At 37.0% G+C, this 27,689-nt stretch overlaps 2 protein-coding genes across 3 annotated transcripts in view; both read right to left on the bottom strand.

Moving 5' to 3' along the window:
• The window catches only part of LOC140305199 (uncharacterized), a 54,130-nt gene extending 33,229 nt beyond the window's left edge, over window positions 1-20,901 (bottom strand). Inside the window, exons 1-32 of the mRNA XM_072383950.1 lie at window positions 20,727-20,901; window positions 20,282-20,480; window positions 18,441-18,603; window positions 15,618-15,706; window positions 15,114-15,202; window positions 14,602-14,684; window positions 14,431-14,518; window positions 14,199-14,301; window positions 13,799-13,919; window positions 13,230-13,345; window positions 12,838-12,984; window positions 11,453-11,546; window positions 11,238-11,329; window positions 10,935-11,126; window positions 10,644-10,796; window positions 10,069-10,195; window positions 9,073-9,150; window positions 7,673-7,888; window positions 7,459-7,576; window positions 7,270-7,358; window positions 6,073-6,212; window positions 4,488-4,700; window positions 4,284-4,347; window positions 4,107-4,196; window positions 2,548-2,751; window positions 2,361-2,436; window positions 2,058-2,217; window positions 1,870-1,965; window positions 1,518-1,668; window positions 985-1,070; window positions 771-848; window positions 538-684 (exon numbers count right to left, since the gene is read on the bottom strand). Coding sequence (XP_072240051.1) covers window positions 538-684; window positions 771-848; window positions 985-1,070; window positions 1,518-1,668; window positions 1,870-1,965; window positions 2,058-2,217; window positions 2,361-2,436; window positions 2,548-2,751; window positions 4,107-4,196; window positions 4,284-4,347; window positions 4,488-4,700; window positions 6,073-6,212; window positions 7,270-7,358; window positions 7,459-7,576; window positions 7,673-7,888; window positions 9,073-9,150; window positions 10,069-10,195; window positions 10,644-10,796; window positions 10,935-11,126; window positions 11,238-11,329; window positions 11,453-11,546; window positions 12,838-12,984; window positions 13,230-13,345; window positions 13,799-13,919; window positions 14,199-14,301; window positions 14,431-14,518; window positions 14,602-14,684; window positions 15,114-15,202; window positions 15,618-15,706; window positions 18,441-18,603; window positions 20,282-20,480; window positions 20,727-20,818 — 3,954 coding nt within the window. The 5' untranslated portion in view covers window positions 20,819-20,901. The remainder of the gene's footprint in view (window positions 1-537; window positions 685-770; window positions 849-984; window positions 1,071-1,517; window positions 1,669-1,869; window positions 1,966-2,057; window positions 2,218-2,360; window positions 2,437-2,547; window positions 2,752-4,106; window positions 4,197-4,283; window positions 4,348-4,487; window positions 4,701-6,072; window positions 6,213-7,269; window positions 7,359-7,458; window positions 7,577-7,672; window positions 7,889-9,072; window positions 9,151-10,068; window positions 10,196-10,643; window positions 10,797-10,934; window positions 11,127-11,237; window positions 11,330-11,452; window positions 11,547-12,837; window positions 12,985-13,229; window positions 13,346-13,798; window positions 13,920-14,198; window positions 14,302-14,430; window positions 14,519-14,601; window positions 14,685-15,113; window positions 15,203-15,617; window positions 15,707-18,440; window positions 18,604-20,281; window positions 20,481-20,726) is intronic.
• Window positions 20,902-27,273: 6,372 nt separating this feature from the next.
• The window catches only part of LOC140305545 (complement C3-like), a 32,001-nt gene continuing 31,585 nt past the window's right edge, over window positions 27,274-27,689 (bottom strand). For both annotated transcript variants that reach the window (XM_072384456.1, XM_072384457.1), the window contains exon 43: window positions 27,274-27,457. In XM_072384456.1, coding sequence (XP_072240557.1) covers window positions 27,313-27,457 — 145 coding nt within the window. In that variant the 3' untranslated portion in view covers window positions 27,274-27,312. The remainder of the gene's footprint in view (window positions 27,458-27,689) is intronic.

Genomic DNA, 27,689 nt, shown 5'->3' with positions numbered 1-27,689 from the left:
ATTGGCATTGTTTTTATGATGATTGTTATTCATATTTTTATCATTAACATCTCTAATACTATAACGATTAATTTATGATGATGAAATTTCTTTTGCTTTTTATCGTGCAGCTGTTTATAAACATACACTCCATACAGCAATGCTTACCGGACAAGACACATCTACTCAGCTGTCAACAATTACGTTCCAGAATCTGCTTTTGACTTAAACTACATTTTTACACTTTAATTGCACTGTGTATATTGTCACTATAATATATTGTCACTTTCTGCATGAAAAAAATATTAATTCATGTTTGTGTATTTTGACATGATGTCCAGTTAGTCTATATCAGTCAAGGGATTGACTGATAACGTGAAACACAATCTGACTTTAACATTGTTTAAATTTTTCTAGTTTATTATTCCACTTAGATATCAGATCATAAAATATTCTATTATAGATATTAGATCATAAAACATTGGCATAACAACTAACAGCATCACTTCATCAGCATCTTTCAGCAGTATTTTTCCAATTTTTGCATTGCTACTTCACCTGGAATGATTTTGTGACATGGTTTCTTCTGAATATGAACAAGTATGGTAGTGAATGCTCTGGTAATAGGACTTCCACAGAAAGAGCATACCCTGCGTTTATACTGGTCCAGTACTCGGCTACAGCCTGGTACACTATCATCGTAGCCTGGAGAGGGACACATAATGAAGTATTTTAGGCCACTTTTCCTGAAAAAGGAAAAACTGAGTGAAAAAGCATAATGTATATATCACCTGAGTTGATCTGTAACCTCCATTCAACCTTTGCTGCTGGCTCAGCCATATCACAACAGGTCTGGCTTCCTCAAAAGCCTTTAATAACAGATGTCAAGAAAAGGATAGGCTCCAGCCCATCGGAGAAAGAAAACTTTAAGTTGAATGACCCATCATATATTATCTACACCACAAAATGCACGTCATCTCTTTAAGTGTTTAAGCCTGTTTGTACCTGAGCCTTGACAAGTGCAAGAAGAGCATAAGCTGTGGCCTCCAATGTGTACGCATCTCCCTTTGGTAACGGCCAATGTGATTGCTCTATTGAGGACACACACGCAGAGAAAATTTTTTACTCTCACACAACCTCTAACAAGCCTCATTAACTATCATATTCCAAAATGCCATGAAAAAAAAAGAAAATACAGATCATAGACAAAACTATCCCTTCATCTTCATATTCAGTAAGAGAGTGGTCTGCTCGCTCATATTTGTCTATGAATATTTCTTACACACTGAGGTGGGTCTCATCTTACATTTACATTTAGAAGATGCTTTTATCCATAGCAACTTACAAGGAAAAAGGAGAATTGACAATCAAGTATATTGTAAAGAACAATTTACAATAAACAATACAACTTCAAGAGGATGCCAGACCACCAAAACCTATGTTTTGGTTCTGTCATGGTCTCCAGCTCGCTTCCTGTGCCGACCTTATTTGGTATTTATTTATTTGGGTGGGTATTAGGAATACTGTTCAGAGAAAACCTGGGGCAGCAAACTTGTAGAGAATCTCTTTGTTGAGTTTGTTTTCGTTCGCCAGGGCGTATGATGCAATTGCAACTGCATAAGGGTTGATGAGAGTGGGCAGACGCTGCTCCAGGTAGGTTGCTGCTCGGGCAATACTGTTTGACATCATCTAGATAAAGGGCAAATGGAAAGCTCTTAGGTCAATTTAGTCAATCAAATTGAAAAGTAACCTGTTGGAATCCAAACCTCACTGTTGGTTAATGCAAACAAATTATTTGGACGATACACCAATTTAATGTGGTTGTTAGATGTACATAAAAAAGAAACCTTGCCAAAAAGAGAAAACACTCGATGGACATGAGGTACTCACACCAACTGTGGAGGAACATAATGTGCGAGTCTCCTGCATAGCAATCAGGCAGAAGGCCGTCATGGAAGCATCTGAATCTATGCCAGTGACATCACCCTGCACCAATGCGTGCACACAAAAATAGACCAAATTAATTTTTATCTTTTTATTTTGGACCCAATTTTCCATTTATTTAAATAAATACTCACAGTCATAACAGTATTACTCATATTTCCTTCTTCAATGAACAAGCCGTAGACTTGCTGTGTGTTGAAAATGAGAAACTTGATGGCGTCGCAGATCACGCTTGTTTCTACTGTCACCAGGTTTTGTGCCATAGCAAACACCTTAACAACATAGGCAGTCAGCCTTATAGAGGAGAGTGTAAGGAAGCACAGAAGAGGGTAAAAGAGACTGTGTCATAGATCTCTATTTGTACAGAAAAACAATCATTACATGTCATTACTCCAGGATGTGCCAACATTTAAATCATGAATCGGTGAGTGCCTCACCAGGTGCTGCTCTTATCATTAGGAAATGCAGAAAAAGACCCATCAGTTTTTCTGTAGGTCAATTCATTTTGGTAGCCTGGACAAAATCAAAGAAAATTATTTTTTTCTTTAGTTTCAATTGAATCAACTCAACTCAAAAGAATCGTGGCCTCATGATAGTTGTTCGATGTTGTGTGTGTGGGCTAACCTTTCCTTATGTGCTCGAGAGCCTCATTACGTTTTTGAAGGCCAACAGTATTCCACTGAGTGGTCTTGTCCAAATATATGGTTGCAATAACAGGCAGGGTCATGCTGGCCATGTTCTCCTCTCCAGAGCCTGAGGGTTGAATGATCAGAGTACCCATAGAGTCTCCACTGATAACTTCAGTCAATAGATGAGTCATCGGTTGTGCTGTGTGGACACAGAAAAGGTTCAAATAAAAAAATTGATATGTGAGACTTGAAACAACATGAAAAACATAGATTTACAAGGGACATGTTCCTACATACCAACTCAAACCAAAAGACTGCCATTGTCAGTCTTGATGTTTATAGAATTCACTGGTGAGATTTTAGCTTGCTTATGTTTTATGTTGCCAAGGGATGCTGCAGCTTTCAGTTTAATGTTTGGTTAATATGCTTACATATGTTTTTCCATATACTCCTTTGTGAATAGGCACAAATGCAGGATGTGTGCTAAAATGAAAGCTGATGCAGAAAACATTGGCTCCAAGAGCTAGAAGAGGTAATGATGCTTACACACTCCTTTACTCCTTTATTGTTATCCAAAGATAAGTTGCTAACTTTATTTTTTGTACACATGTGAAGTGCATGAAGGTTGGTAAATGCAATCTATAGTTGTTTGTGACAGTAACTGTGTTTCTGAGCAGTTGTTGGTTGCCATGTGTACAAATATATTAACAGAAAGTGTTAATATATATATGAGTCCTTAGGGAAGCTGAAAAGACTCAACCAAAAATAACATTTTCTTGAAAACGTCTTCAAAACAAAAACAAAGTGTTGTTCTCTGAAAAGTACTTCTGGACCACTTGTTCCTTGTGGCGCAAAAACTTGAGCTTTTAAAAGGGTCGTGGTTGATAACATGCATGCTCTGGCTGAAGCGCACTTCCTACAGCATTTTGGATGTTCAAGGATATCCAGGAACTATGAAGTGATATTTGAAGTGATGACCTCCCCTGGAATTTCCTCCACATGTACATAATCTCTACATGTAAATTTAAGTCCAATCTTTTTAAAAACAGTTTTGTAATTTTTTCCAAACTGATGAGCATCAGCACACCGTCTGAAATCCCAATAAATATTTTTTCTTTAAGATGTGAAACACTTGAGACTAGAAATGTGTTTTAAGGATAAGGCTCAGTTAGAATGCAGTTTTTTTAAAAACACTCTTAAATCAACTGGGCTTGAGGCATTTGCATGCCTCACATAGATGTGGCTAAGACAACTAGTACATTATATATAATATGATATGACTTGATATGATTGTTAACTTTTCAATTAAATAATTATGAAATATTTGTCTTTTCAATGTGCCTTTGATATCCGTAAGGGTTACTTTCAAACACTGTGCATTTTTATGATTACTTTACCATGGATATTTACACATATTTGACATATTTTTGGCCCATGAAGTTCTAAGATGGGATGATGTATCTTTAGTGTTTTATGTAATGTGTTTATTATTGCAACCCAACATATCTTGGAGAACATTGATCTTATAAAACTCAAGTTAGACTTTGTTCTCACCTGTTAGATAGAAATCTGTGTTTATAATTGTGTTTGGAACAACATCTGTTGGAAGAATTTCACTGTTGATATTTATCACCTGTTTCCCACCTAAAGAAAATGAACAAGTTAGGTGATATCCATATGTCAAAACATAATGTTCTTGCTATTTTTTTCCTACTTCACTTGGAAACTTACCAACTCCTCCCGTCAAAGGGTTTAGTGTTACTCTCTTTATAGATTTTACTTGTTTTCCTAAAGGCTGGTAAAACAGAAATGTTTAAACCCATCAGCATTTGAAAAACTTTGGATTTTACTACAGGTTGAGTGTTTAATTGATAAAAGTTCTTCATGAAAATATATACTAATGTCTGGCACTATTATCGGTTTTTTTTTTCTTACCACCACCCGCAGCTTCTTCATAATTCCATCGGACCAATATGAGTCTTTAACAGCTGCTTTGACCTCAACAAGGATATCTCCAACCCTCAGTGGAATGATAATGAATGGGACGGATCGAGTTGTTAGCGCTCCAACTGTGACCTCCTGACGATACCTCTGACGCTTATAAGCTGGACTGCACACATCCTTTTCCTCTCTCAGTTCCACACGCACCTTGAATTGGGATAAAATGTTACTGTGTTGAAAGCAAATGAATGTCATTTATACGTTGACAGATCATAGAAATGCGTGAAAAAATAAGGGGATTAACTTTAGATGTTTTGCCTGATATGTGGTGTGTCTGGGTCTGTGACTTTCTAACATAGGAACTTTTATTGTTATTTTATTATAAATGTTATTTATTTATTTTTTAAGATTGTCGTGGGCAGGAGCGAGTGGCTAAAAATAGACAGTGCTGGTTGTTGGTAGGATGGAGAGTGCAACTGAGGTTGGTGATAAAGTTAAGGCTGGAGAGTAAGAAACTAAAAAAAAGAACGGAAAATCAGATGTATGGAAAAGCTTTGAAACGATTGCTTATGATTTTTTATAACTGCACAAATATTTGGACGTCTGATTACATTTTGGCCAGGGTTGACATGAATATTTATGATTCAAAGCTGAGATATTTTGTTGATTATATTTTGAATTATTCTGCCCTTGTTCTACTGAAATCAAACATTCAGGATATATACACTTATTTAATCTTATAGTATATCAATTAATAGTTCATATTAATAGCATGGAATAAATTTCCATTGCTATGTTGATGATTCTCAGCTGAAATTGTCTTTGATACCAGATGAAACCAATCAGTTGATTAGACTCCAAGAATGTTTCAAAGACATAAAGAGCTGGATTACTCTGAATTGTCTGCCTCTAAATTCAGACAAAATTGAAGTTGTTGTCTTTTTGGACGTGAATGTTTCTAGGCTGGTTGTGGAGGAACAAATGCTGTTATTCAGAGAGTTTTTATTTTTTTAGGGGGAAGGACTTGTTTATTTTACAAGATGGTACTAAACCACCACACGTTACAACAATATAGCTCTGTAGTAAAAGGATTCAGGTACCAAACTGGCCTTCCCGTCGCCCACACCCTCTACAGCCTGAGCATCATGACTTCAGAACAAAACTGTTGAGCAGCAGAAACCCTTTATTAAGCAAAAAAGAAAAAAGAGTTTTGCTTTCAGAACTGCATCAGTTGGTGTTAGTTGGTTCCCAAACCTAACGGAGCATCGTTAAAAAAAGAGCTGTTTCAATACAATAGCTAATAATTTCCCTTCCCTACTTTTTAAAAAACATATAGCTAGCAATATATAATTATGATTTCTTTTTTTCAACATCTGATATGTATAATTTTACATTGTGGTTAAATGATCTGCCCAGCATTGCATTCAATTGTTAATAACATATATAGCATCTCAACCTTTTGGAGTTGAATAATTACCATAAAATATTTTTTTTAGATGATTTTTTTTTTCATTGTTCATCCAACTCCTTTACAAAGTGTCTCAAACTTAATCTGTTTGGTAGAATAGCAGATACTTACAGTGATAGAATCAGGGCTGTAGTTGTGGAGAATTGCCTTAATTTCAAGTTGCTCTCCAAGAACAGCAGAGTACGGTAGCTTAAGATCAATAAAAAATTCTTTCTGGACAGTGACCTCTAATGGATCGCTAACACAGATACCTTAAATAAAAGAAGGAAATCTAACATGAAACAAACACAAAAAGAAAATGGAAAAAACAAATGTGAAGACCAGGGTGATAGGGCTGGTAAGATGGAGAGATCTTATTCGCGTTTAACTTTCAGATGTTTAATCTAGAGCCTGACAAATTTACAAGAGGGGAAATTGTTAATTATTTCACTCTTGGTCTGCTGAAGGGTTTATTGTGCCAGCTGAATATCAAGCTGCCACCTGAACTGTCTGAGATGTCTCAGTAACATATTGTTACTAAAAGATGCATTTATGCATTTGCAACTTTTCTTTTTGACAAATAAATAAAACACAAACTAAAGTTGGTGACAAACGCTGTTTAATACCAAAAGCAACATTTTTAAAGGATGGTATAAGCTGATTAAATCCTCCTTAGTTGCTGAAAGTGATGTGTTAACCAGTCAGAGCCCTGGGGGTTACGATGTATTCAAAATTGATCCAGTAACAACTGCTGGTTTTCAACAATATGAAGCGATGACATCATATTGTATCCTAAAATCTTTATTGGTTTCTGATAATCAGGACTTTCTTCAATAATAAGGTTAGATTTATTATTACAGACATTAATCCACACAGCCACATTGAGTTAAAGCTGTCAGCTCTCTTGGAGAAAGATATTATTCTTGTCTTTTGTCCACTACATCATTGTCAATTAACATGTTTCTATGAAGAAAATGTGAGCTGTGCAACTAATTTTAGCTTAGAGTAGAGCTAATTGAAAAGCCATTGAAAAATGTCAAATAATTTGTCAAATAATATCAATCAGAGCTGAGGCCAATAAAAACCTACAACTACTGCAAAGTCGTTTGACGCATAGACGGAATGCTGATCAAACACTAAAGCCAGCTGTTATTGGAAGTTTGAGGCTTTTGTTTGATGAAATGGTCTTCAAAGTAAATCTGAGAAAAAACAAAGGACTGGGAATTTACAATAAAATACTAGAAACTTTGCCAAAGAAAGCTCAGTACAATTAAATCTATGAAAAGAAAAAGACTAAATTCAGCATATGAACATGTGAACAGTTCTCACCGTGAGTTCTTGACATACTAATGCCAGTGAACTGCCAGGTTGTTATTGTGTCTACCAAAGGAAAATGTTGGTTGAATGATGTGGACGCGCTGTAATAAAGGATTTTCACATTTGGTAGTAAAATAACTTTCAGAGAAATTTTAGTGGTGTCATGACTTCCTGTGTATCACTTTGTGTTGCTGTCTTTACCAGTTACGATCATGATGGGAGCAAGCAGGCAGCGTTACATCTGTCCAAAGCCAACTTTCAGGGAAATTGGTGCGATAACTAATTTCATTGCTATCCATGTAGGAATCATCATCCTCGTCTGTGGAAATCACAAAAAAGATTTATATTTCTGCATTGGGAAGCAGAAATTGTTTTTCTAAATACAGTTACAAAGTGAAGGTAATCACCCCCAGACCTTCTGTTGCTCTCTTGCTGCGAGACAATAGGTTGATTTCCTCTTTCCTCTTAACTCGCTGTTTTTCCATCCCCTTGCAGCAGCGCATAAAGGCTTCGATGCAGCCTGGACTATTCACAATGTATCTGCTGCGCCTCTCACAGGTGTGTGAAACAGGGTTAGTCCTAATTCCATCCAAACAGCACTCTCTTGGTTCTTTGTCTTCATACTGACTTACTGAAAATAAAAAGAAGGTGGAAGATGAAAGAGTGGACAATGACAGTAAGGTTTAGAAGTAAATTATGAGACTTTATTAAACTCCAGAGCATAGATTAAGATTAAGACTTTATCGTCATGTAGATACATTTAAATACACAAAATTACTCCTCTGCTTTTGACCCATCCAGGTTGGAACCTGTTGTACACACGCATGCACATGGTCACACACTCATGGCGACAGGTGACATATATACTGAAGCGGTGGGCAGCCATTCACAGCACCCAGGGAACATGGGGGTACGGTGCCTTGCTCAAGGGCACCTCAGTCGTGGCAAGGAGGTGGACTGACACCCTTCCTGCTGTCAGTTCACCAGTCTTTGAGCAGTGAGAGTAGGAATCGAATCACCAACTTTCAGGTTATTGAACTACCCACACTCACCACTGAGCCATTGCCGCCGAATTTCAGTCGAAATATGAAATATTTTCATAAGAAATACGAAAGTCGAATATAAAACTCAGCTCAGACTGTAGAAACTGAAACATAAATAACATACATGAGTGACGACAAGCTGCCACAACAAGAAAGACATGAGCAGCAAATAACATGCAGAGAAAGGAAAATATAAAAAACTGGTAGGATACTTGATGCATCGTATTTGTTTTCTCCACATAGCAAAAGTTGTTTGCTGCTATTTTTAATTTTTGAATATTATATTTTACAAATTTAAGTTGATATAAAGGTGGTGACATGAAGTTTTTCTAGAAGTAAAAACATTCTTTTAATTATAGTAACCCGCTGCTCAAAAATACACAATCGTCCTTCAAAATAAATTTGTCATTTTCTTGCTTCCTTGTGGAGGTTATAAAGTTGAATACTAACTTTTTAGGCTAAAAATACACAGAATGACACAGCAAGATTTTCCATCTCTTTTCTTTTTTCCAATTATATGTACTGTAGTTAGGTTCTCCTTCATGTTCTTCTGACACACAGCCATGACAACATTTCTTACAATATGGCAAATAGGCTGAGCATGAATGCAAGCAAAAAACAGCTTCTGCACACACATCTTTAAGAGCCACAATATCTGCCTTAATTTGAAAATGTTCCTCTTTTAGTCTCTACTTCATGAACCCTAAAGCACAGAAAGATGTCGAAAGTTCACTGACTGGTTACTGGATTGTTTAAAAGCAACGATTCTTACTCAGTTTGTTTCTGATGTTCTGATGATTCATTACAGGGCTGGCTCGTTTCCTCCGGCTGAAGGCAGGACACTTTACATCTGGAAATGAAAAAAAAAATCTATCAAACTGAATCCAGCAAGTTCAAACCTAGTCTCCATAATAACTTACAATATGTGACAGAAATGTCTCTTTTTCCAAACATGTTATATATACAAGAGTGGGGAGCAACCATTATGACAATTATTACAAACCTCTTGGGCTGTTCATCTTGGTCTCACCCTTTTTTCCACTCTTTTTTTGAATATGGATTGTGATCAAGCATACAAATCCCAATGCTTTATATAAAATGCTAAAATGTAAACAGTCGCTATTACTTGATTAGACAAAATATTTTTTGGAATAATTTAACCAAACATTGGCACTCCTGAGTAAAATAATGTTAATACAATAAATATCCATGGATTATAAATCAGAAATGAAATCAGAATATTGGAATACTCTCTATTTGTCATGAATTTTAAGCGATTATCTACCAGAGAGATGATGCAGCACTCCTCAAGATTTGTTTTCACTATAAAGTGGTGCATTTTTCTGTAGAAATAGCAGCTAGCAGTGGGAATATCTTTAGTGCAACATATACTGCAAAATGAATACTGGATGTTTGTGGCAAAAATGAAGACATGGATTAGAATTGTCAGCAAACGCCTAATTTAGTACATAGTTTTTACACTATAACTCCACAAGTCCCAAGCATTGAAGGCTATGAGAGTGATAGACAAAAAGTATAAATAATTCCCTTTCTTGGCCTGATTTCAACAGACTGTTATGTTCTAAAAAGGTTATGGTATATATTATTTCTAATCCATAATAGCCCACAATAAAAACTTCTGAATGTGTCTATGGTGGAGTGTTTGCTTGTCTGATAGATGATAAAACACATTTGGCCAAGCAGTGTGCCTCTTAGTCATCTTTATTTCAACCAATGGAAGTGAGAGTGAGGAGTGCATAAGTGTTACCTGTTCTGTCGGGTGTTCCAAAAGTGTTGGTGACAAACAACAGCCCCGCATCATAGAACACATTCATGCTATCTTTCCCTCCACCTGGTGTGCAGCCTGTGTCATATTTCTCCACAGTGTCCCAAATCTAAGCAGAAATATGGGCACACAAAGCTATGTTAGATATTTTCTTTGCCTTTCCCCCCCTTATGTTTACTCTGTGATGACCAACCATATCAGATTTGATCCATTTTGGGCAATTTCAAAATATATTTGGTGAACTGAGCAGACAGTACAACTACATGAGCATGCATGTGATTTAACATTTGGAAAACAGGTGACTTGAGGTTGGACTCTTATTGGTTGCCACAGATTTTTAGTATCTAACTTACACTTTAAATAATATAAGGTAGAATATTCTTTATATTAATTTGTGCCTCAGTGTAGTTCAGTTTCATTCAAATATTCCAACCAAAGGGATCTCAGGGCATTTCATGATTAAGAACAAGACCTCACAATGGTATATATTTTGAATAATACATATTGTCCATATGATAGTCAGGTGCTTATTTTCACAGACAAAATAAACACATTGCCTTTTTCTGTGTCAGGTGGTTCTTGTTGTTTGGGACAGAAGTGCTTTTGTCAACTGCCACAAGTCCCACTGTTGCCTGTGGATCTCCTGTGATCCTCAGGTTAAACATTCTACTAGGATTATAGGGATAGTGTCTTGTTGGTTCCAGCTTTAGCTAAAAGGGAAAGGAAGTAAACATTTGCTTTTGCTAAAGAATTTATGTATCACAAAATTCAAGTGCCTTGAACTGTATGGATTTGTGTCGGTGCGTCTTGTTGTTTAAACTCTGTTACATTAGTGTTGTGTCTCTTACTGTGCCCATGCAGGAGTCTTTTACATCCACCCAAACAGAGTCTGACATCACTTCATCAGAATTTGTATGGTAGTAGGCTACAATACGGAATGATGGTAGCATTTCTTTTGTAATTGGAAGGGAGAAGGAAATAAACACTTGACCTTGCAACTTATATCGTCCGTATTTCACAAGCTGACCTTTGCTCAAGATCTGTGGATACAGACAAAACATTGCTGATTATCCAGCATGAGACACAAAAACAACAAACGCTTATTCATACAAACTCACAATATCCACTAGAGAGTGCAAAGTATCTCTCACCAGGTATGTCAGGTCTTTTTGAAATCCTGGCCTCTTCAAGAAGATCATGACTTTCATGTTGTCTCCTAATTCCACCTCAGTGGCATCCACACCTGTGAAAAATACTTTCTACAGTTGGTACAAAACATTCAGAGGGGCCATCGCAGCTACAGGTGAAGGTACCAGTATTAGCTATTATACTTATAATTAAACTAGAGTTTCAGAATGTTCCTGACCGATCAGAAAGTCATTGTTGCTTTGGGCTTTAAACAAAAGCCAAAAGTTGACTGCTTGTCTTTCAGTTGAAAGTATGGGATTATTGGTCCTTGCCTGTAAATAAAGGCACACAAAAGTAAAAATAAAAACAAAAAAAACCTAGAGAAAATAACAATAACAATTTAGTGATGCATTAAAATGATCAAGTCTATCTTCCATCCATCCATCATCTGCCGCTTATCCGGGGGTCGGGTCGCGGGGGCAGCAGCTTGAGCAGAGAAACCCAGTCGTATCTTGTTATATATAAAAAAACAGTGACTCATCAAAACAATAAATTGATAAAATTACTGTCTCATGAGTCAATTAATCCTTATCATGATGGTCTTTCTAGAATCTTTTCATATTTTTCATGCTTTATTTTTTAATTATATGTAATTTATTTATAGGCTTGATGAAAAAAGAAAGCACACCTCTTATTATGGGGCTTTACATATCAGTACACAATAAGAAATACCTGGTCCTGGAAGGTCTTGAAATAAGGGTTAGTGATGGTGGTTTGGTATATCATATGAGTGCTGAATCTGGTCAAAGGTCATGAGAGAGCTACCACTGAATAGGTGTCCCAGGCTGGCTATTCCTCTCTGTCTCCATGTGGGGACGTTAATGGGTTTTTTATTAATTTTTAACATGGGGTTGTGCCAGATAGGGGTGATAGAGGAAGGGCAGATTTTATGGTTAAACTGTTTATTTGCAGTCCACCAGGCATACAGAGTGGTGCTTTTTGTAAGTGATCTGAAGCATTGATGACTTATTGTTGATTTGTCCATAAAACCAATATGTTGAGTTGGGAGTTCCTTACATTTAGTCTGTTCAGTGTCGAGTCAGGCAGAGTTTGTGTTAATTCGTCCAATGGCAGATACATTGAAGTTGGTGGAAGAGAAAGTAATTGTTCAAATTTGGAGCATCTAAACCTACATATTTCAATGTTTTTTAATTGTTGTACATTTAACTCTGACTAATTTTGATTTTTTTTAACTTTTCCAATAAAATCTCTTTACTACCAAGTTGAGAGAGGAGAACCAGCCCAGTGGTGGGGGTCATCAGTTTTGGGAAGAATTGTCATTCAGTCAATTTGTTGATATGTGATGTTGTCAGTCTATCTTATGACTTCAATGAAAAGTGCAAAGAAAGATGGAGATAAAAGGCATCCTTGTCTGTTACCTTGATTTATACAGAGTGGGTCGATTTTTCTGTTACTTTGACTGCCTCCATGTGTTTGAACTCCCATCTGGTAAGGATCTTTACTTTTCATTCAGACTTCAGTCTGTGTAAGTCTTTGTCCTTGTGTTGACCACCATACCTAATAAAGGCTAACTAGAAATCATACTTAATTTGAAAGACTTACTGTAATATTCATGGTGTCAGAGCTTTCTTGTGTATTTATGGTAACCTTAGCAATGCCGCTGGCTGAGGTAAAGCTCTGTATATAACCAGGATCAACCATTACAGCAACACCGCTTGCTGGGGTGTTGTCAGGATTCACAACTTCAATCTGCCAAAAAAGAAAAACAGCAAAACAATCAAACCACATATAACTCTCGTTTTAATGCACACTTTATAGCTGTTGGAACAGTTTCTGTTAAAACTGCAATAAAATACAATCTAAAGAAGCTGCGTAACTAAGATAATTACTAATATGTAAACTATTGGTGAGTATCTCAAAGCACTAATATTTGTTTTTGATTTTAACCAAATCACACCTCTCATTTTATTAAGTTTAAAAAAAAAATACTTTACCGTTATGTCAAAGGACATTCCTGGTTTAAAATATTTGGGTGTTCTTTTGAAATTGATGGTGTAGGGTGATGTGACAATCTTGATTCCTCTCAACTCTGCCTCCACTATTTCCCCTCCTGTTTGTGACAGACGTACATCACAATCATGCACTCACAGAGAATAAAGGTTGACCTTTCACCGACCTAATTTTCCTTTTAAATAAATGACTCTCTGACACTACTCTATAATCTATTAGTAATAAAACAACAATATATCAAATCTCTCTCTCTCATACAAACACACCCACACATTATGTCCAAAACTGACTGAAATATTGATCAAAAGCAATATTACTACCTTAAATTAGGTAACAAACCTTAAACCGATATTCAAGATAACCTTTAGAAACAGTATCTAAAGGCTCAAAACTGGCAAATGAGGCTTTTGGATAAAAATTACTAATATCACGCCTTCTTGTTTATCTCTTTGACTTGGCCAGTGACACATTAGAACAGTCAGAATGGTTGTTTTTATCAACATATCTTTGATATGAGACATGCATGTGCAAACACACATGCTCCATTTCTTACCACTCTCTGTTAGCACACTGACATCTACGTATATGGAGCTTCCCACCAGTTCAATGACATTAGGGAATTTCTGTGTGATGTGCTCCCTCATCAACTGCACCTCTCCATGACCTCCCTGGATCTGATATGACATAAAAGATAATAGGTAAATTATTGGATCCTCTTTTTGTGAATATTTAAATTAGTGTCTTAGGTGTAGACTAACACTAATATATTTGCAGAGAATCAAAAAAATTATGATTAAGTAACTGAGGTTGTAGAAAATCCGTAGCACAGATGAAAACAAACTGTAGAATATGTCTGAGCTTACTTTTAATTGTTTTTGCTTGTTTTTGGAAAGAAGAGTCACAAAATGAGAAAATGATTGGTTGATAGACAGCGATTTGTTGCAAAAGCTCACCGGGACTCTCTGAAGCGAGCTTGGAAATCTTCTTTTAATTCCATTGTTTACAACCCCAAATACCGCATGGGCTGTCCCATCCACTTCCTTATCAAAAATATACCTAAACCGCAAGTAAATGGTTAACTTGCAATCAAGAAACTCTTAAGGCAAAGCATGTAGTTGTATCGTCTCTTCCCATCAATGAATCAAAGCTGGTAATTACATCCACAGGGAAAAAACCTTCACATACTTAGCTCTGATGCTGACTGTCAGTGATTCGCTGTCCACATAGAAGAAGGAGCTCGCAGGTGTCAGTTTAACCTCAAAACTGGAAGCAACTGTTAAACATTTATGTACTTTTTTGCTTATCTCATTTGAAAATGAAATATTCCATTAAACTGAAAGTTTAAGAGGGACTCACCATATTCTTTGACCTCAAACTCTGCTGAAAAGGTCTTTTGTGGGATGCTGTTAAACTTTGCCTCCACTTTCCACACACCGTAGCTAAACATATGCACACAGGAGACATTTATTTCAACATTGGCATGAGATAGATATAGAACACAATTATATATATCTTAGCGCTTAACATGCGTGGACCCTGGAACATAACCACAGATTGTTTATAGGAGATGGCATCAGATGTTAAGCTGGCATGTAAATGCTTTACAGTGCGATTCCACTGATGGTTCCCAGGAGCTGGCTTTTAAACTCCTCTGGCCCCAATAGACTCTCATTAAAATAAAGAAAATCAACCCCCCCAAGATTAAAAATAATCATAAACTTTCTTTCCAATCACGATTCAAAATTAAAAAACAAAAACAAGACAACAACAGACAAATACCACACTCAATGATTCAAAATGGCTATTCAGAAATAAATAGGCAATAATGTTTTAGTTACATCCGTTTTAAGTATATATCACCAACTTACCTAACAATATCAGGAAGCTTATAACGTCCATGTGCGATTCCTGATGTCAGACTAATAACTTCAGATAGCACACTGTTGCCTTCAGGAGTCTAGAAATACACAACATTGAACAATTACTAGCAGGCTCCAGCCCCCCTGAGTTGGATTAAGCAGGTATAGCAAATGGATGGATAAATGAAAAGAGGTTTAAATAAGGCCTATATTTTGCTGTGTGACTACCATTCACTGGCAACTCTGTGTGGTTGAAGTGTTCACTGTTTGGGGGGAGATTTCCTCTTTTTTTTGTGATAGTGTGTGTTAGAATGTGCAACTTGGGAGCATTTACACATTGATCCTATGGATGATCTTTAGAGTAAACCTTTTTTCAGCTATTCTAATTACACACTCCAATGAGCAATGTTTAGTGATCACTTTTTGAGAACATTCTTAGATTATTCATGTGACTATGCAGTGACACCCGTTTTCTGTACTTTTGTACTTATGCATTCGCAAAAGATACTGTACCATAATCTCAATGTCCACTAAACGATTCCTTTGATCTTCATTTGCCTTTGGCTCCATGTCAAACATCATTGCAAAAACTCTGTATAAGACTGTCAGAGAAAGAGAAAATGGAAGGAGTTGTTTTTTATCACTTACTTTAGCCACTTTCCACTGCTCGCTCTGTAAAGTGTAGCTCAAAAAAACACACAGTTGACAGAAGGACAAGTTCATCACAGAATATTACTTATTTTAGCCAATGTTTCCAACTTGACAGTTTGTTTCTTTGTTTTCACACTCAGATATTGTATTTCCCCTTATCTGAAAACTCTGTCCTGACACTTAAAGTCCCTGCTCCATGCAAAAAACCTCTGTTCCAACTTATAACTATCTCTGCTCTCAGATACAGTTACTTGTACAGATATGCTGCTCTCCTGCTCTTGCTTGATCCCTTCTCCTTTCACTCAAATTTCATCTTGTTCCATTTGTAACCTTGTCAAAAAGCCAGCCAACAAAATGGTAGATATCATCTAACCGACTCTAACATCACTTAACCCACAATTCAACACTATGGTAACTGCCATCTTTGTTTCGAAAGTAATGCCATCATCATATCTGGAAACCTATTGTTAGAAAAATTATATAGTTATACTATGAGAAAAGCTGCAAGAATAAGAGTTTCTGTGATGGGGGGAGGCCTCCTCCTGTATTTTGGTTCTCATAATACTATGTAACAAACAAAAGTGTTTTGACTGTCTGAACTCGTCTTCCCATAACATTAAATGGCTAGTAATGTCTTTTCCCATAACATTGAATGTCCCTTTCCCATAACATTGTGTGGCCAGCAAGCATAAACAATATAAATAGCAATAGCACCATTTTGTTGGTCAGACAACTCTGAGCCAGCTTCCTGACAGGTTGTGCAGACTTGTCTCTTTCTTGAAAGAAATAAATGTTTTGTGGTAATCATATCCAGCGATAATTTTTCTGACACCTATTGATCTGGATTTCGACAGGATTGTTTCATAGCAGAGTGTGGTGTTCCCACAAATGTAGTTTGGTTTCCCTGTTTCCCTGTTTCCCTAGACCAAAGTAAATATTATTCATGGTTAACTTTATGTCCAAGTTTGCTGCCCTGTCCATATGGTCATTTTTTAATATCCAATCAACATATCCCTGAAAAAAGACATATTGACAAGGTTACACCCTGATTGGGCAACATCTCTGACATATGTTTTCCTGATGGAATTTGCTAACTTCCAAACTATGTCAGAGTTGTAGACTGTGTGTGTGTTTCAGGCGGGGCGGAGCAGGTAATAGGAAGTATCAGGCAGAGACTGTGGTGCTCCTGCACCACACCTGTTTCTCCTCTGCCATCATCTGTTACTGCCTTTAAAAGGACACAGACGATGCCAGATTGTTTCACTACCTAGGTGTTAAATCAGGTCAGCTTTAAGTCCTCGTGTCTGAAGTGTTTCTTGCTACTTGCCTTACTCCTTCCGTTACAGTTTACTCCCCGTTGAGATCCTCGTTCCTGGAACCCTGTTCGATTTACTACACCATTGGCCGATTCGCTATATTCAAAATTCGGTCCTGCTATCAGCTGCTTTCACATACCTGCTCGCTCTGCCTACGCCTCAGAACAGCTTCAAAGTACACAACTTCTGATACTCCTGCTTTGCTGAACCACTTCTGGAAAATAGTAAGCCTCTCTGTCTAAACCACATTACAAATTCTCCTTGGACTCAACTGACAATAACTCTCATTATAGTGACTTCTGGTCCAGTGGGTCACAGGATCTAAAGGATTGCATTCACACGTTTTCAAATGAACTATACCAAAAGAGAAATTGCACCAGAGTTCAGATTATACAAATAGAACCTGATAAAAGCTGACATGCAATCTCTTGAGAGCAAAAAGCAACAATCCAAGAACAGATGTTTCAAGGGAGCACAGAAACCTAAGTGTGAGGAGACGTACTCCAACAGGAGAGCAGTGCTTTTGTTAAAGCTACAGTGTATCTGAGAGCAAAGACACAGTTCTGAGGTGAAGTAAAACATATTTACATGCAAACTGGGACAAGCTGGTACTTTTTTGTGCATGAGCAGAGTTTAGAGGAATATTAGTACAGTACCTGAGCATGAAAATGAGGAAACCTGCTTCTAAATTGAGTAAATAGAACCTCAATTAAAAAAATCCCAGTTTAAAATTCAAAGCAACCTTATTAAAAAAAATATTTTATGGATTTTTTAAAAAATTAAAATCATGGTAGCATTATCTTGTGTTGCTATTGATCAATGTAGTTCAAATGATGTGACAAATATCAACCACTTTAACGTGGGATTGAATTTTTATGTTGTTTGTTAAATAAAAACAAAGCAAATATGTTGATAGCATCCACTGGTTACTTAAAAAACCCTCAGTTATATCAGTAGAATACACTATGAGACTGATTTGCCAAGTTTAAAATTTGGGCTGGAAAACTAAACCTACCCATACGAGTGGGGTTAAGACAGTAAAATCCTATACAAGATTCCTTCACGAGTCTTCAACAATAGCGTTCTCACACTAAGACTTGAGAGTCCTGTTTAACAGCTTAAGTTAATGGTCAACAACCACAATTTAGAGCGGGTAAATCTGAAAAAAAAAGGAATAAATGGTTGTTTCTAAGATTGACTGGGTGTAGTATTAATAATCGTATTGTTGGACATCTTAGAATGACGTATTTACATTTTTGTTATTGGTTAATTTTTTTAAGTGCTCTTGAGCTTTGCACTTCATGGCCATCACACACTGCTGACACAGAATTTCCAAGGTTTGTCAGGACTGATGTAGTGCCAGACTCACCATTGCTATTGTGAGTATAGATGGGTTTGTTAGTCTGGATGAAAATGTAACCGGGCTGGAAGGACACTAACACAACTTTCTCCAGCACTCGCCCAGGGAACCGCGCTTGGAGATGAACATATTGCTTTATGTTGGGATCCTTACTGAAGTCTTCCGCAGGGATCTGAGAAAAATAGAGAGAGGACAGTACGGAGTAAAACATCTGTAAAATTGTATGTTCAAAGCATATGTACATATTATGAACACCTTTTTAGCTGAATCAATTCAGTTTGACAACAGTACCAATTGTTATATAGCAAACTGATGCATTATGTTCATGGCAAAAATGTTTCATATACTAGTTATGTTGAATTTTCTTGATGGTTTTAGGACATTCTCAGTTATGCTTGACAATTTTAATTTCTCAGGTCCAACTAACATTTTTTTCTCACTCAGAACCAATAGTTTAGGTCAGGCATGTCCACATCCGGTCCTCGAGGGCCGCTGTCCTGCAGGTTTTAGATGTTTCCCTGCTTCAACACACCTGATTCAGATCAATGCATCATTAGCAGGCTTGTGCAGAACTTAAAATCTTTTGAAACGCTCCATTTCATCTGAATCAGGTGTGTTGAAGCAGGGAAACATCTAAAATCTGCAGGATAGCGGCCCTTGAGGACCGACTTTGGATATTCCTGGTTTAAGTTCTTAAGCAACTTGTTTTTTGTTTGAAATACCAGGAACATCTGTTGCAAAAAATGCATATTTGGATAGGCATGATTACATGGTGGTTGGCAGTGTCATCTTATAGCAAGGAGGATGGTGATTCCCCCACCAACATTCGAAAAGACACACATGCATGAACCTGCAGTAGCTGTGTCTCTCTCTAGATTTGCCCTGTGATAGACTCGTGACTGCTATGGGGTATCTTCTAGTCAGTTCTTACTGATTAATCCACTGGATTAAAATGGATTCATAAATCACAGAATAGAAGCTCTATTTATCATTGCTTGCTTTTATCACTTACAAATGCACTTAACTTGGAGGAAATCTACTGTACTCATAGCAAAACTGAACAGAGACAGATCGGCCATTGTTCTGGCACAAAAACTCTCAGTTTTCCGAGGGGGTTCATTAACCTAGAGTTCAGGGTTACATACAAAGTTAGTAAAACTTGACTCCCGTAAAAACACCAAGTTGGCAGTAAAACAAAGCAAAGGGTAAGCAGATTTCAAAATCCGGACAAACAAACAAGACGTCAAACCAAGCAGGAAAAATGGACTTTAAAACTTAGTAGACAGCCTGACAAACGGCATTTTTAGAGAGCTGGTTTATTTATGGTGCACGCCCCCTGACAGTGGAAACATGAGCTGATTAAGTCAACAAGAACAGCTGAGGTGGGTGTGGTGGACAAGATGGGTAAGACTGTACATGGATTTATATTTCAAATCAACAGAAATTACAGTTTGTACCATAGTGATTCATATATTATAATGAATAAATAACAAATAATAATAATAAATAAATAACACTTAGATATTCAACCCTCACTTGTAAACTATTTCTATTCTAACTATTTCAGTAAAATAATCAACAAGAAGAGAGCTACAATTTATTAGTGTAAAAAAACTATGCTGACCTATGAAATGACAGTAAAATGGTTATTTTAGAGATGCATTTTTATTACCATGTAACAGAACATCAGTGTACTTAAAACCCTGTTTCTATCAGCATTTGCAGAGTACATTTAGGATATTTCTTTGCTATAGAAATTAAGAGTATTCACAACAAACGGATAGGTTTTAGCATATTTCTGTCAATAACAAATCAAGTATTAACAATAACTTTATAGTATAGTACATTACCTTAAGTCTTCCAAAATCCTGGTAATTATTTGCCTTAGTGAGGGTCACAGATGTGGATGCTATTGTTGTACTTTTGGATGGATGAGTCATCACAGCGATTTGCACAGTTATGTCGCCGTCTTGTACACGATCTTGAATCTCTACGAATATATTTTCTGTTGTTTCTACATGCAGCAAGTTGGGGGCAGACATTATCTCCCTTTTATAAAGAGAACAACAATAGTTTGTGGTGTGTCTTGTACAGAGGAGTGTAAGTAGAACATTAAAGAACATAGGAAAGAAAAGAGCAGCTCAAGACTGCATACCTCTAAGGCTAAAGATAAATTATTATCTAGATAGAAATCTTTCAGCACAATCACACAGAATGAAATTTTATTTTTGTATCTTACATGCCAGTCAGACAAAATAACAAATTGATCAAGAGAAGTGGGGCTGTTTTACTCACAGAGATCCAGTAGCTACAAAAATCCATGAGGAAAACACCACAAAGTGTAACACAAACAGCTGGATCCAACGCATATTGCGACCTGAACCCATATCTGCAGTGTGTGTAGACTCTCGCTCTGTGATGCTCTTTATTCACTCGCTGTAGCTGGCTCCTCCTGTACCTAAGATAAAGGTACACAAGGTAAAAAAGTTAAAAAAAATACATACATTGTATTTCCTTGTTGTACTCATTCCTTCTGATCGGTGTTTAAAAGGGCTGGATATTCCATTGGTGATTGCTCCTTCTTTCAGTTTTCCTTACTTATTATGTTTATATTATATTTGCTGTGAAATATTCTTTCCCATAATTTCAGTCAGATCATGTCTTTTCAGGAGCCTTATAGTCTTTATGTTTTAGCATTCTTTTGGACATCCATTTCCTGTGATTGCAAAAAAGAGGTCCCCTCAGGCAAAATAATGACTTGAAATCTCAAAATTATGAGATACTTCAGATAGGCTGTCAGCATATTCTCCAATCATAAAAAAAAACATTAAATCAAACCAAGTATCCAGTCATAAAAGAAGCAGCTTTGGTTTAGCTGTGGTGGCACCCCTTACTGAGCAACAAATGCAAAGGTCTGACAGCATGAATGGATGTGCCAGAACTGTTGGATGATTGTAATGATTTCACTGTGAATCACCTGATGTGACTGATGGACCTACGTTGTGCCAAAAATGTAATGTCTGATGGATGTGCATCCTTGGAGGGCGTTTGCAGTGTGGGTATGCACTATTGAATTAAATAAACCTCGATTACAGGGGCACCATCCTTCGGAAGAAGGAAAATTTTCATTTATCTCATACAGCCTCACAGTGCTACCTGAAGATTTCTCCTTTGAATTGACTGAAGTTACATAAAGAAACATTCACAAACGACTTGTTGAATATATATCAAGTATTTATTGAAAGATGTAATGAAACACATGAATCTTAAAGTACAACCAGCAGTGTGTGGGCTATATATGACGGTATAGAGAACACCGTATGGTTTGGGTAAAGCGCAAGAGAATGCAGAAATGTAAGGAATTGCTAAAATTTGGTCTTAATTTTAGTAACTATTTACAGTTTCAAAGCTAAGAACTTTGAAGTTTTTTATCATCTTAACCTGTGAATTCTCTTGATACAACCGTACTGTCTAAGAAGGAGAAAAAAGATGGTAGACCTTACTGGGCCTTTCTTGTATTCAGCTGTTTGAACAGGGATTTCCATGGCAAGTTGTGGGTCTCTTTTCTCCACTGGGGCTTTTTGTTGACAAGGACACGTAGGTTTGATATCGAGACTTCACCATCAAAAATAACACAATAGTAGGTGGGTTCAGGTGAGTGTTGGAGTTGGTTGGTTTGTTTGGTCAAATAACCTACTCTGGCGAGGTGAACTTCAATTCACAAAAATATTTAAATTTGACAAGATAGTGCTGGGTCTCGACAGGGAGGAATATTACTCTGTCTACTAAGACAGAAAATGAGAAAAAAGACAAACAAACAAAAAATGAAAATGAAAAACAAACAAAAAAGGATATATTTATATCACTTCATTCTGCAATTAATCTTTTTTTTTCCTTCTCTTTTTTTCCGGCAGTTTTCCGAGTTTGCAGAGACGGGGCATGATGTCTTCTGTCCTCACGGTCCTTGACAATGTGACTTTAATTTAATTTCTGCCATTGGAAAATCTCAGCAGTATCTTCTTGGATTTACAGAATAGGTTTTTTTGATAAACAGTGTCTACTTTTCTATTTTAAGAAAGCAAAAACTTTGGAGTAATCTAAGATAAGAGTATTCCAACCAACTCAATTACATGTTACCAAATGCTGCCCTAAAGACACAACAGTCCTCATAACAAATAAATCATGGCTGCTTAACAGGACATTTTAAAAGATTTTTTTTTTTTTACAAAATCACTTAATTTACAGAAATGAGCAAGTGCTTAACTTTATTATACCTTCTGTGATGTGGTAATGAAAGATCTGATATTTGTCATGTGACATATTTCCCCCACACATACAAATTTGATATTTTTTATTATCAAATAAGGTTGTTGGTGAGACTAGAATAAAGGACTGTATAGGGTGGGTACGTTATGAGTTTAAGCTACATTTGCTTCCGGGGCATCGGTCAGGACACAAACAGAGGAGATTGGAATCCAGTTTAGGCAGTTTACTGATGAGAGGCAGGCACAAGTGAGTACAGGCATGAGATTGGTTGGATGGCACGAAACGGTGCAAACACTGAATAGGAGTGTGAATGTGTGGTTAGTCAACAATGATGCACACTGGCACGTCGGTGCTGAACAGCATATAAATGATGACTGAAATAAACTTAACGGGCTCACTTCTCTGGTACCACTACAATAACCAGAATACCTTGCATTCTTAACCTGGTGCGGACTACTTTGCTCAATGTTAACCCTTAAGGTGGAACTACCAAGACGGATAACAAACAATATTAATCACGGAAATCTGGAGCCATTCAAACAAAGGTGGAGGGCAAACCAGCTGATAAACCAGTGAATAATGTGTTGTTGAGTTATAGACACTGGTCTCAATCTTACATCATGAAATCAAGTTAAAGTCTGCTATCATCACGTTAGTGCTCCTGTCCCTTAATAATTAGTTAGAAATCCAGTTAGTGGTTAGAGTCTGGCCTATGCCAAGGTAAAAGAAAACACATCTTGGGAGGGGAATCAAAGTTCCTCTCATATAGAAAATTAAATAAAGACTGCTTAACTTTAAGTGGAAGAATGTTTTGTCACATTATGACTTGGAAGATATATGAGCTTGTAATTACAGTTTAACTTGTCAAGAATTATGCTAAATTCAAAGAAACTTAAAAAATCTATTTTGCTTAGCTGATGCATCCAAAAATGTAATGCCTCTGAACCATGTCCTGTATTTTGGTATTCTTCAGTGGTGCACTCTGCTTGTGTGGGCCAGTATTCAGGTTTCCTCAGCAAATGTATATCGGTATCTGAGAAGGGCAAAGTGAAAATTACATGAAGTCTTTATGTCACCAGGTATTCTACAATCAGAAAGTAAAATGTGTGCAAGAAAAGCTATGCTCCTAAGCAGCTGTTGGGTGATGGCCATCAAACTGGTCAGCAATGAGACCCAGAGTCTCAACTGCCCTGAATTCCACTTAATGACCACAGACCTGTCACCCTGACCTCTGTGGTCATGAAGTCCTTCAAACACCTTGTCCTGTCACACCTCAAATTCATCACAGATCCACTCCTGGACCCCCTGCAGTTCGCCTACAGAGCCAACAGATTTGCAGATGACACCATCAACATGGCCCTCCACTTCATCCTCCGGCACTTTGACTCTGCAAGAAACTAAGTCAGGATCCTGTTTGTAGACTTCAGCTCTGCTTTCAACAACATCATCCTTCTCTTCTTCAGAACAAGCTCTCCCAGCTGAGTGTGCCTGACTCCACCTGCAGATGGATCACAGACTTGATCACAGAGCTGCAGCACAGCTCATTCACTCCGGTAAGGACGTCCATCGTACTCAAAGTTGTCGCCTTCGTCATCAAAATCTGATAAATATCCTGCCATGTTGCACAAAACTATCAGTAGCAAACTACATGTGAAGTTAGCCGACTGTCACATAGCACGGAGTAAATAGGCTGTGCTGCAGCAGCGTGCATCAACGACGTCATCCCAGTAGAGTGAGTAGAAAGCCCTCTATAAGCCCCCCGATAGCCGCCAATAACAACAACACAGCAGCTATGAGCTAACAGTGCAATAGTACACATTCATTCATTCATTCATCTTAAAGTATTGGTGAAATAAAGACAGATAATGCCTTATTTAGAGGCTGCATCGCCTAAGCCCTGTTCTCTCCCATTATATGGATATACGCGGATCTCGAGGAATCTAAATAGCTTCCGAAGGATGCCGACTTTCACTAAACTGTTCTCGATGAGTAGATAGACGTATTTCATGCCAGAAATAAGGTCCAGGTTTAAAAATATCGGAGTTCCCCTTTAAATTAATTACAGTAAATCTTGTAGTTAAAATTATCTTCTTAATATGCGTGTGAAAATATGTGTATATATTAAATATTAAATATATTAAATATTAGATGCAAACAAATGTAGCAGTAGATCAGGGTTGTTTCTTTCTTTTCTTTTCATTAACTCTGTGTGGGAGAAATTTGAATTTAGATTTCTGCTGAAAGAGAGAGAAAGTTCCTGTAATCTGTTTTTTTAACATCATGAAAAGCTGTACACTTAAATGCAATCATGTATTGCCAGATGGTTGCAAAACTGATTTTGTGTTTTGCAATTTGTAGTTCTTAAAAAAGAAATTTGTCCAAAAACTTAGATTACAGGCAGATTACAAGTTGACAAAAATCAAAAATTGTAATTGGCCAAGGACACTGTAATCGGTTCATTTGTAACTAATAACTAGCACATAATGAATTAATTTATACATAATTTATATTTCTGTATAGTTCTGCATGACTGCATCTGTTCTCAAACTGACCTTGACTCTTCTGTCATAGATCGGAAACTTAAATGTATTTGGAGCTCTCATCACCACTCTTCATGAGATCATGATTCTTTTTGGAGAATCTAGTTAACAATCATGCAGTTGGAATACTAAGAAGTAATATGAGTGCACCCACAAGGCTCAGCTCCTCCTCTGAATCCTTCTGACCTTCAAAAATATATCTCTAATTCAATAGAATAAGTTTTTATGCCAGTTTTATGTTTTTGCCATCAGATTGGGTAAGAATTACACACTGTATCCCATAATATTTTAGTGTCAACAAATAGCCATCATCCACTGTTGAGACAGAATTTCACAAGATTTCTGAGAACATTGCTACCTTGACTATAGATGGGCTTGTCAGTCTGGATGAATATGTATCCAGACTGGAAGGACTTTCTCCAGAAGTCGGTTAGGGAACTGTGCTTGGAGGTAAACATATTGCTTTATGTCAGGATCTTTACTGAAGTCATCAGCAGAGATCTGAGGATAAAAAGACTTGTAGAGTAAAACCTGTGTGTCCGTTTGTGTATACCTTTGTAATGCATTTCCATGGTGTTAATAACACATTCTATAAAAAAAAGCCCAGTGCACTTATTGCAAATCCCAAACGTATGGTGGTACAGTTGTAAGCACAGCAACTGTTTCCTCCCACATTCAAAAGGACATGCATATAGGGTTAATCTGTAAAAAGACCATAGGAAGAAGTATGAGCTGTCACTGTGTTTGCACTGAGATGAACTGGTGACAGGTCTGTGGTATCCTCTGCTCAGAGAGGTCCAGTTCTAATACATTTTGATTTTGTGTATTAAAATAAAGGCTCTGGTCTTCATTCAACAATTGCCAATGTAGCTTTGGAGCTTCATTGACTAAGTCTTTATTTCAACACCAACTAATGTGCTTAACAAACTTATAGGTAAATGAACAGACTATGATCAGCTCCTGTTCTGGCACCAAAAACTCACTTTCCTATCAGGGTTTGTTACTCAGAGTTCAGGGTTACATTTGGAGTTTGTTGAACCTACTTTCTGGAATAGACATCATGGTGATAGATCGACAGTCAAACAAAGCAAAGGATGAGCAATGCTCAAAGGTCTATGATGAACTAACAAGTCAAAATGGAGAGGAAAAATGGAAAGTATTAAAGGACTGTATTTCAAATAGCATTTTAAACTTACAGCAATTAATCCTTAAATAGCAAAGAAGAATCTTCAGTTGGTCAACAAATTAATAAGAAAATAGTTTAAAAGATCTGAAATGTTTCAGCATATTTCTCCCTCTATAGTGTGTAATGTTGTGATAGGATTAGAAAAATATGGAAGAATACATGAAGAGCGAGGGAGGAAAGTCTTGAGACCTGTGAACCTTTGATCCCCAAATGGCACTGCATCAGTTACTGTCATTATAAAGCTGATACAACTGATTGAGGGGAAATATTGTCAAGTGACAAAAGGCCATTTCACAGTGCTAAATGGAAACCGGTTAACCTTTACCAGAGGTGGTGTTGACTTCTCTATGCTCAGAGACATCTGGGATGGATCATTAAGTTGTGGAAATGTGTATAGTGATCAAATGTATCAGTATTCCAGATCTTCCTTAAAAGAAATGGACACTGTGTGCTTTGGATCAAAGAAGAAAAGTACCATCCAAACTATTAACTGTCTGTGATGATATTTGGTTGTATCACTGCACCTACTTTACACTTCTGTGCTGGAGGTGTCAAAACAGAAAATGTTCATTGAAATCTAAGAATAACAGGGGCAAGTGTCACGCAACAAGTGTCATACATCATACATAGTTATGATATTATGGCTTATTGTTGTACATCATTTAAAATGCATGGGTAGGTGTGTCCACACTTTTGACTGGCAGCTATGTATATGATGTAAAAACTGAAAAAGAAATACTGCTATATCTTAATCAGCAGAATGCATTGTGGTTATGAATGTACTATGTAACTCAATCTAAGTCTCCAATGTCAGTGTGTAGTGTTTCACAAAAGAGAAATAATGCAAGACAAAACCAATAAAATCAGCTTTTAATGTTGCTCAGTTGAACTAAATTGCACATCCAAATATCGCATGTTGAAAGGCCAGCTCCTCCAAGCCCTTGCAGGTATGTCGGTATTGTGCTTCAATGGAGCACTCTGTATCTGTGGGCCAGTACTCAATCCATGTTTTCTCACCAAGCACGTACTGGAATCTAAGCAGAACAAAGTGAAATATGCATCAGGTCTTCATCTCGTCAGTCATATTACAGTCTATAATATCCTAAAAATACAGTTGGAAAAATGAGAGGAGATCCTTAGCTAGGCAAGATTTGAAGGATTTGAAGGATTTAATGAATTGGCTTTGATTGGATTCTGTTGAATTTACAATGAATTGGTTCACTGAAGTGCCTTGAGAAAAATCAGTAAACATCTTTTTCTTCATGT

This window comes from Leuresthes tenuis, unplaced genomic scaffold (assembly GCF_036924035.1).
Source record: "Leuresthes tenuis unplaced genomic scaffold, fLeuTen1.0.hap1 SCAF_4, whole genome shotgun sequence".
Taxonomy (NCBI): Eukaryota; Metazoa; Chordata; class Actinopteri; order Atheriniformes; family Atherinopsidae; genus Leuresthes; species Leuresthes tenuis.
This window is presented reverse-complemented; position numbering and strand designations above follow the sequence as displayed.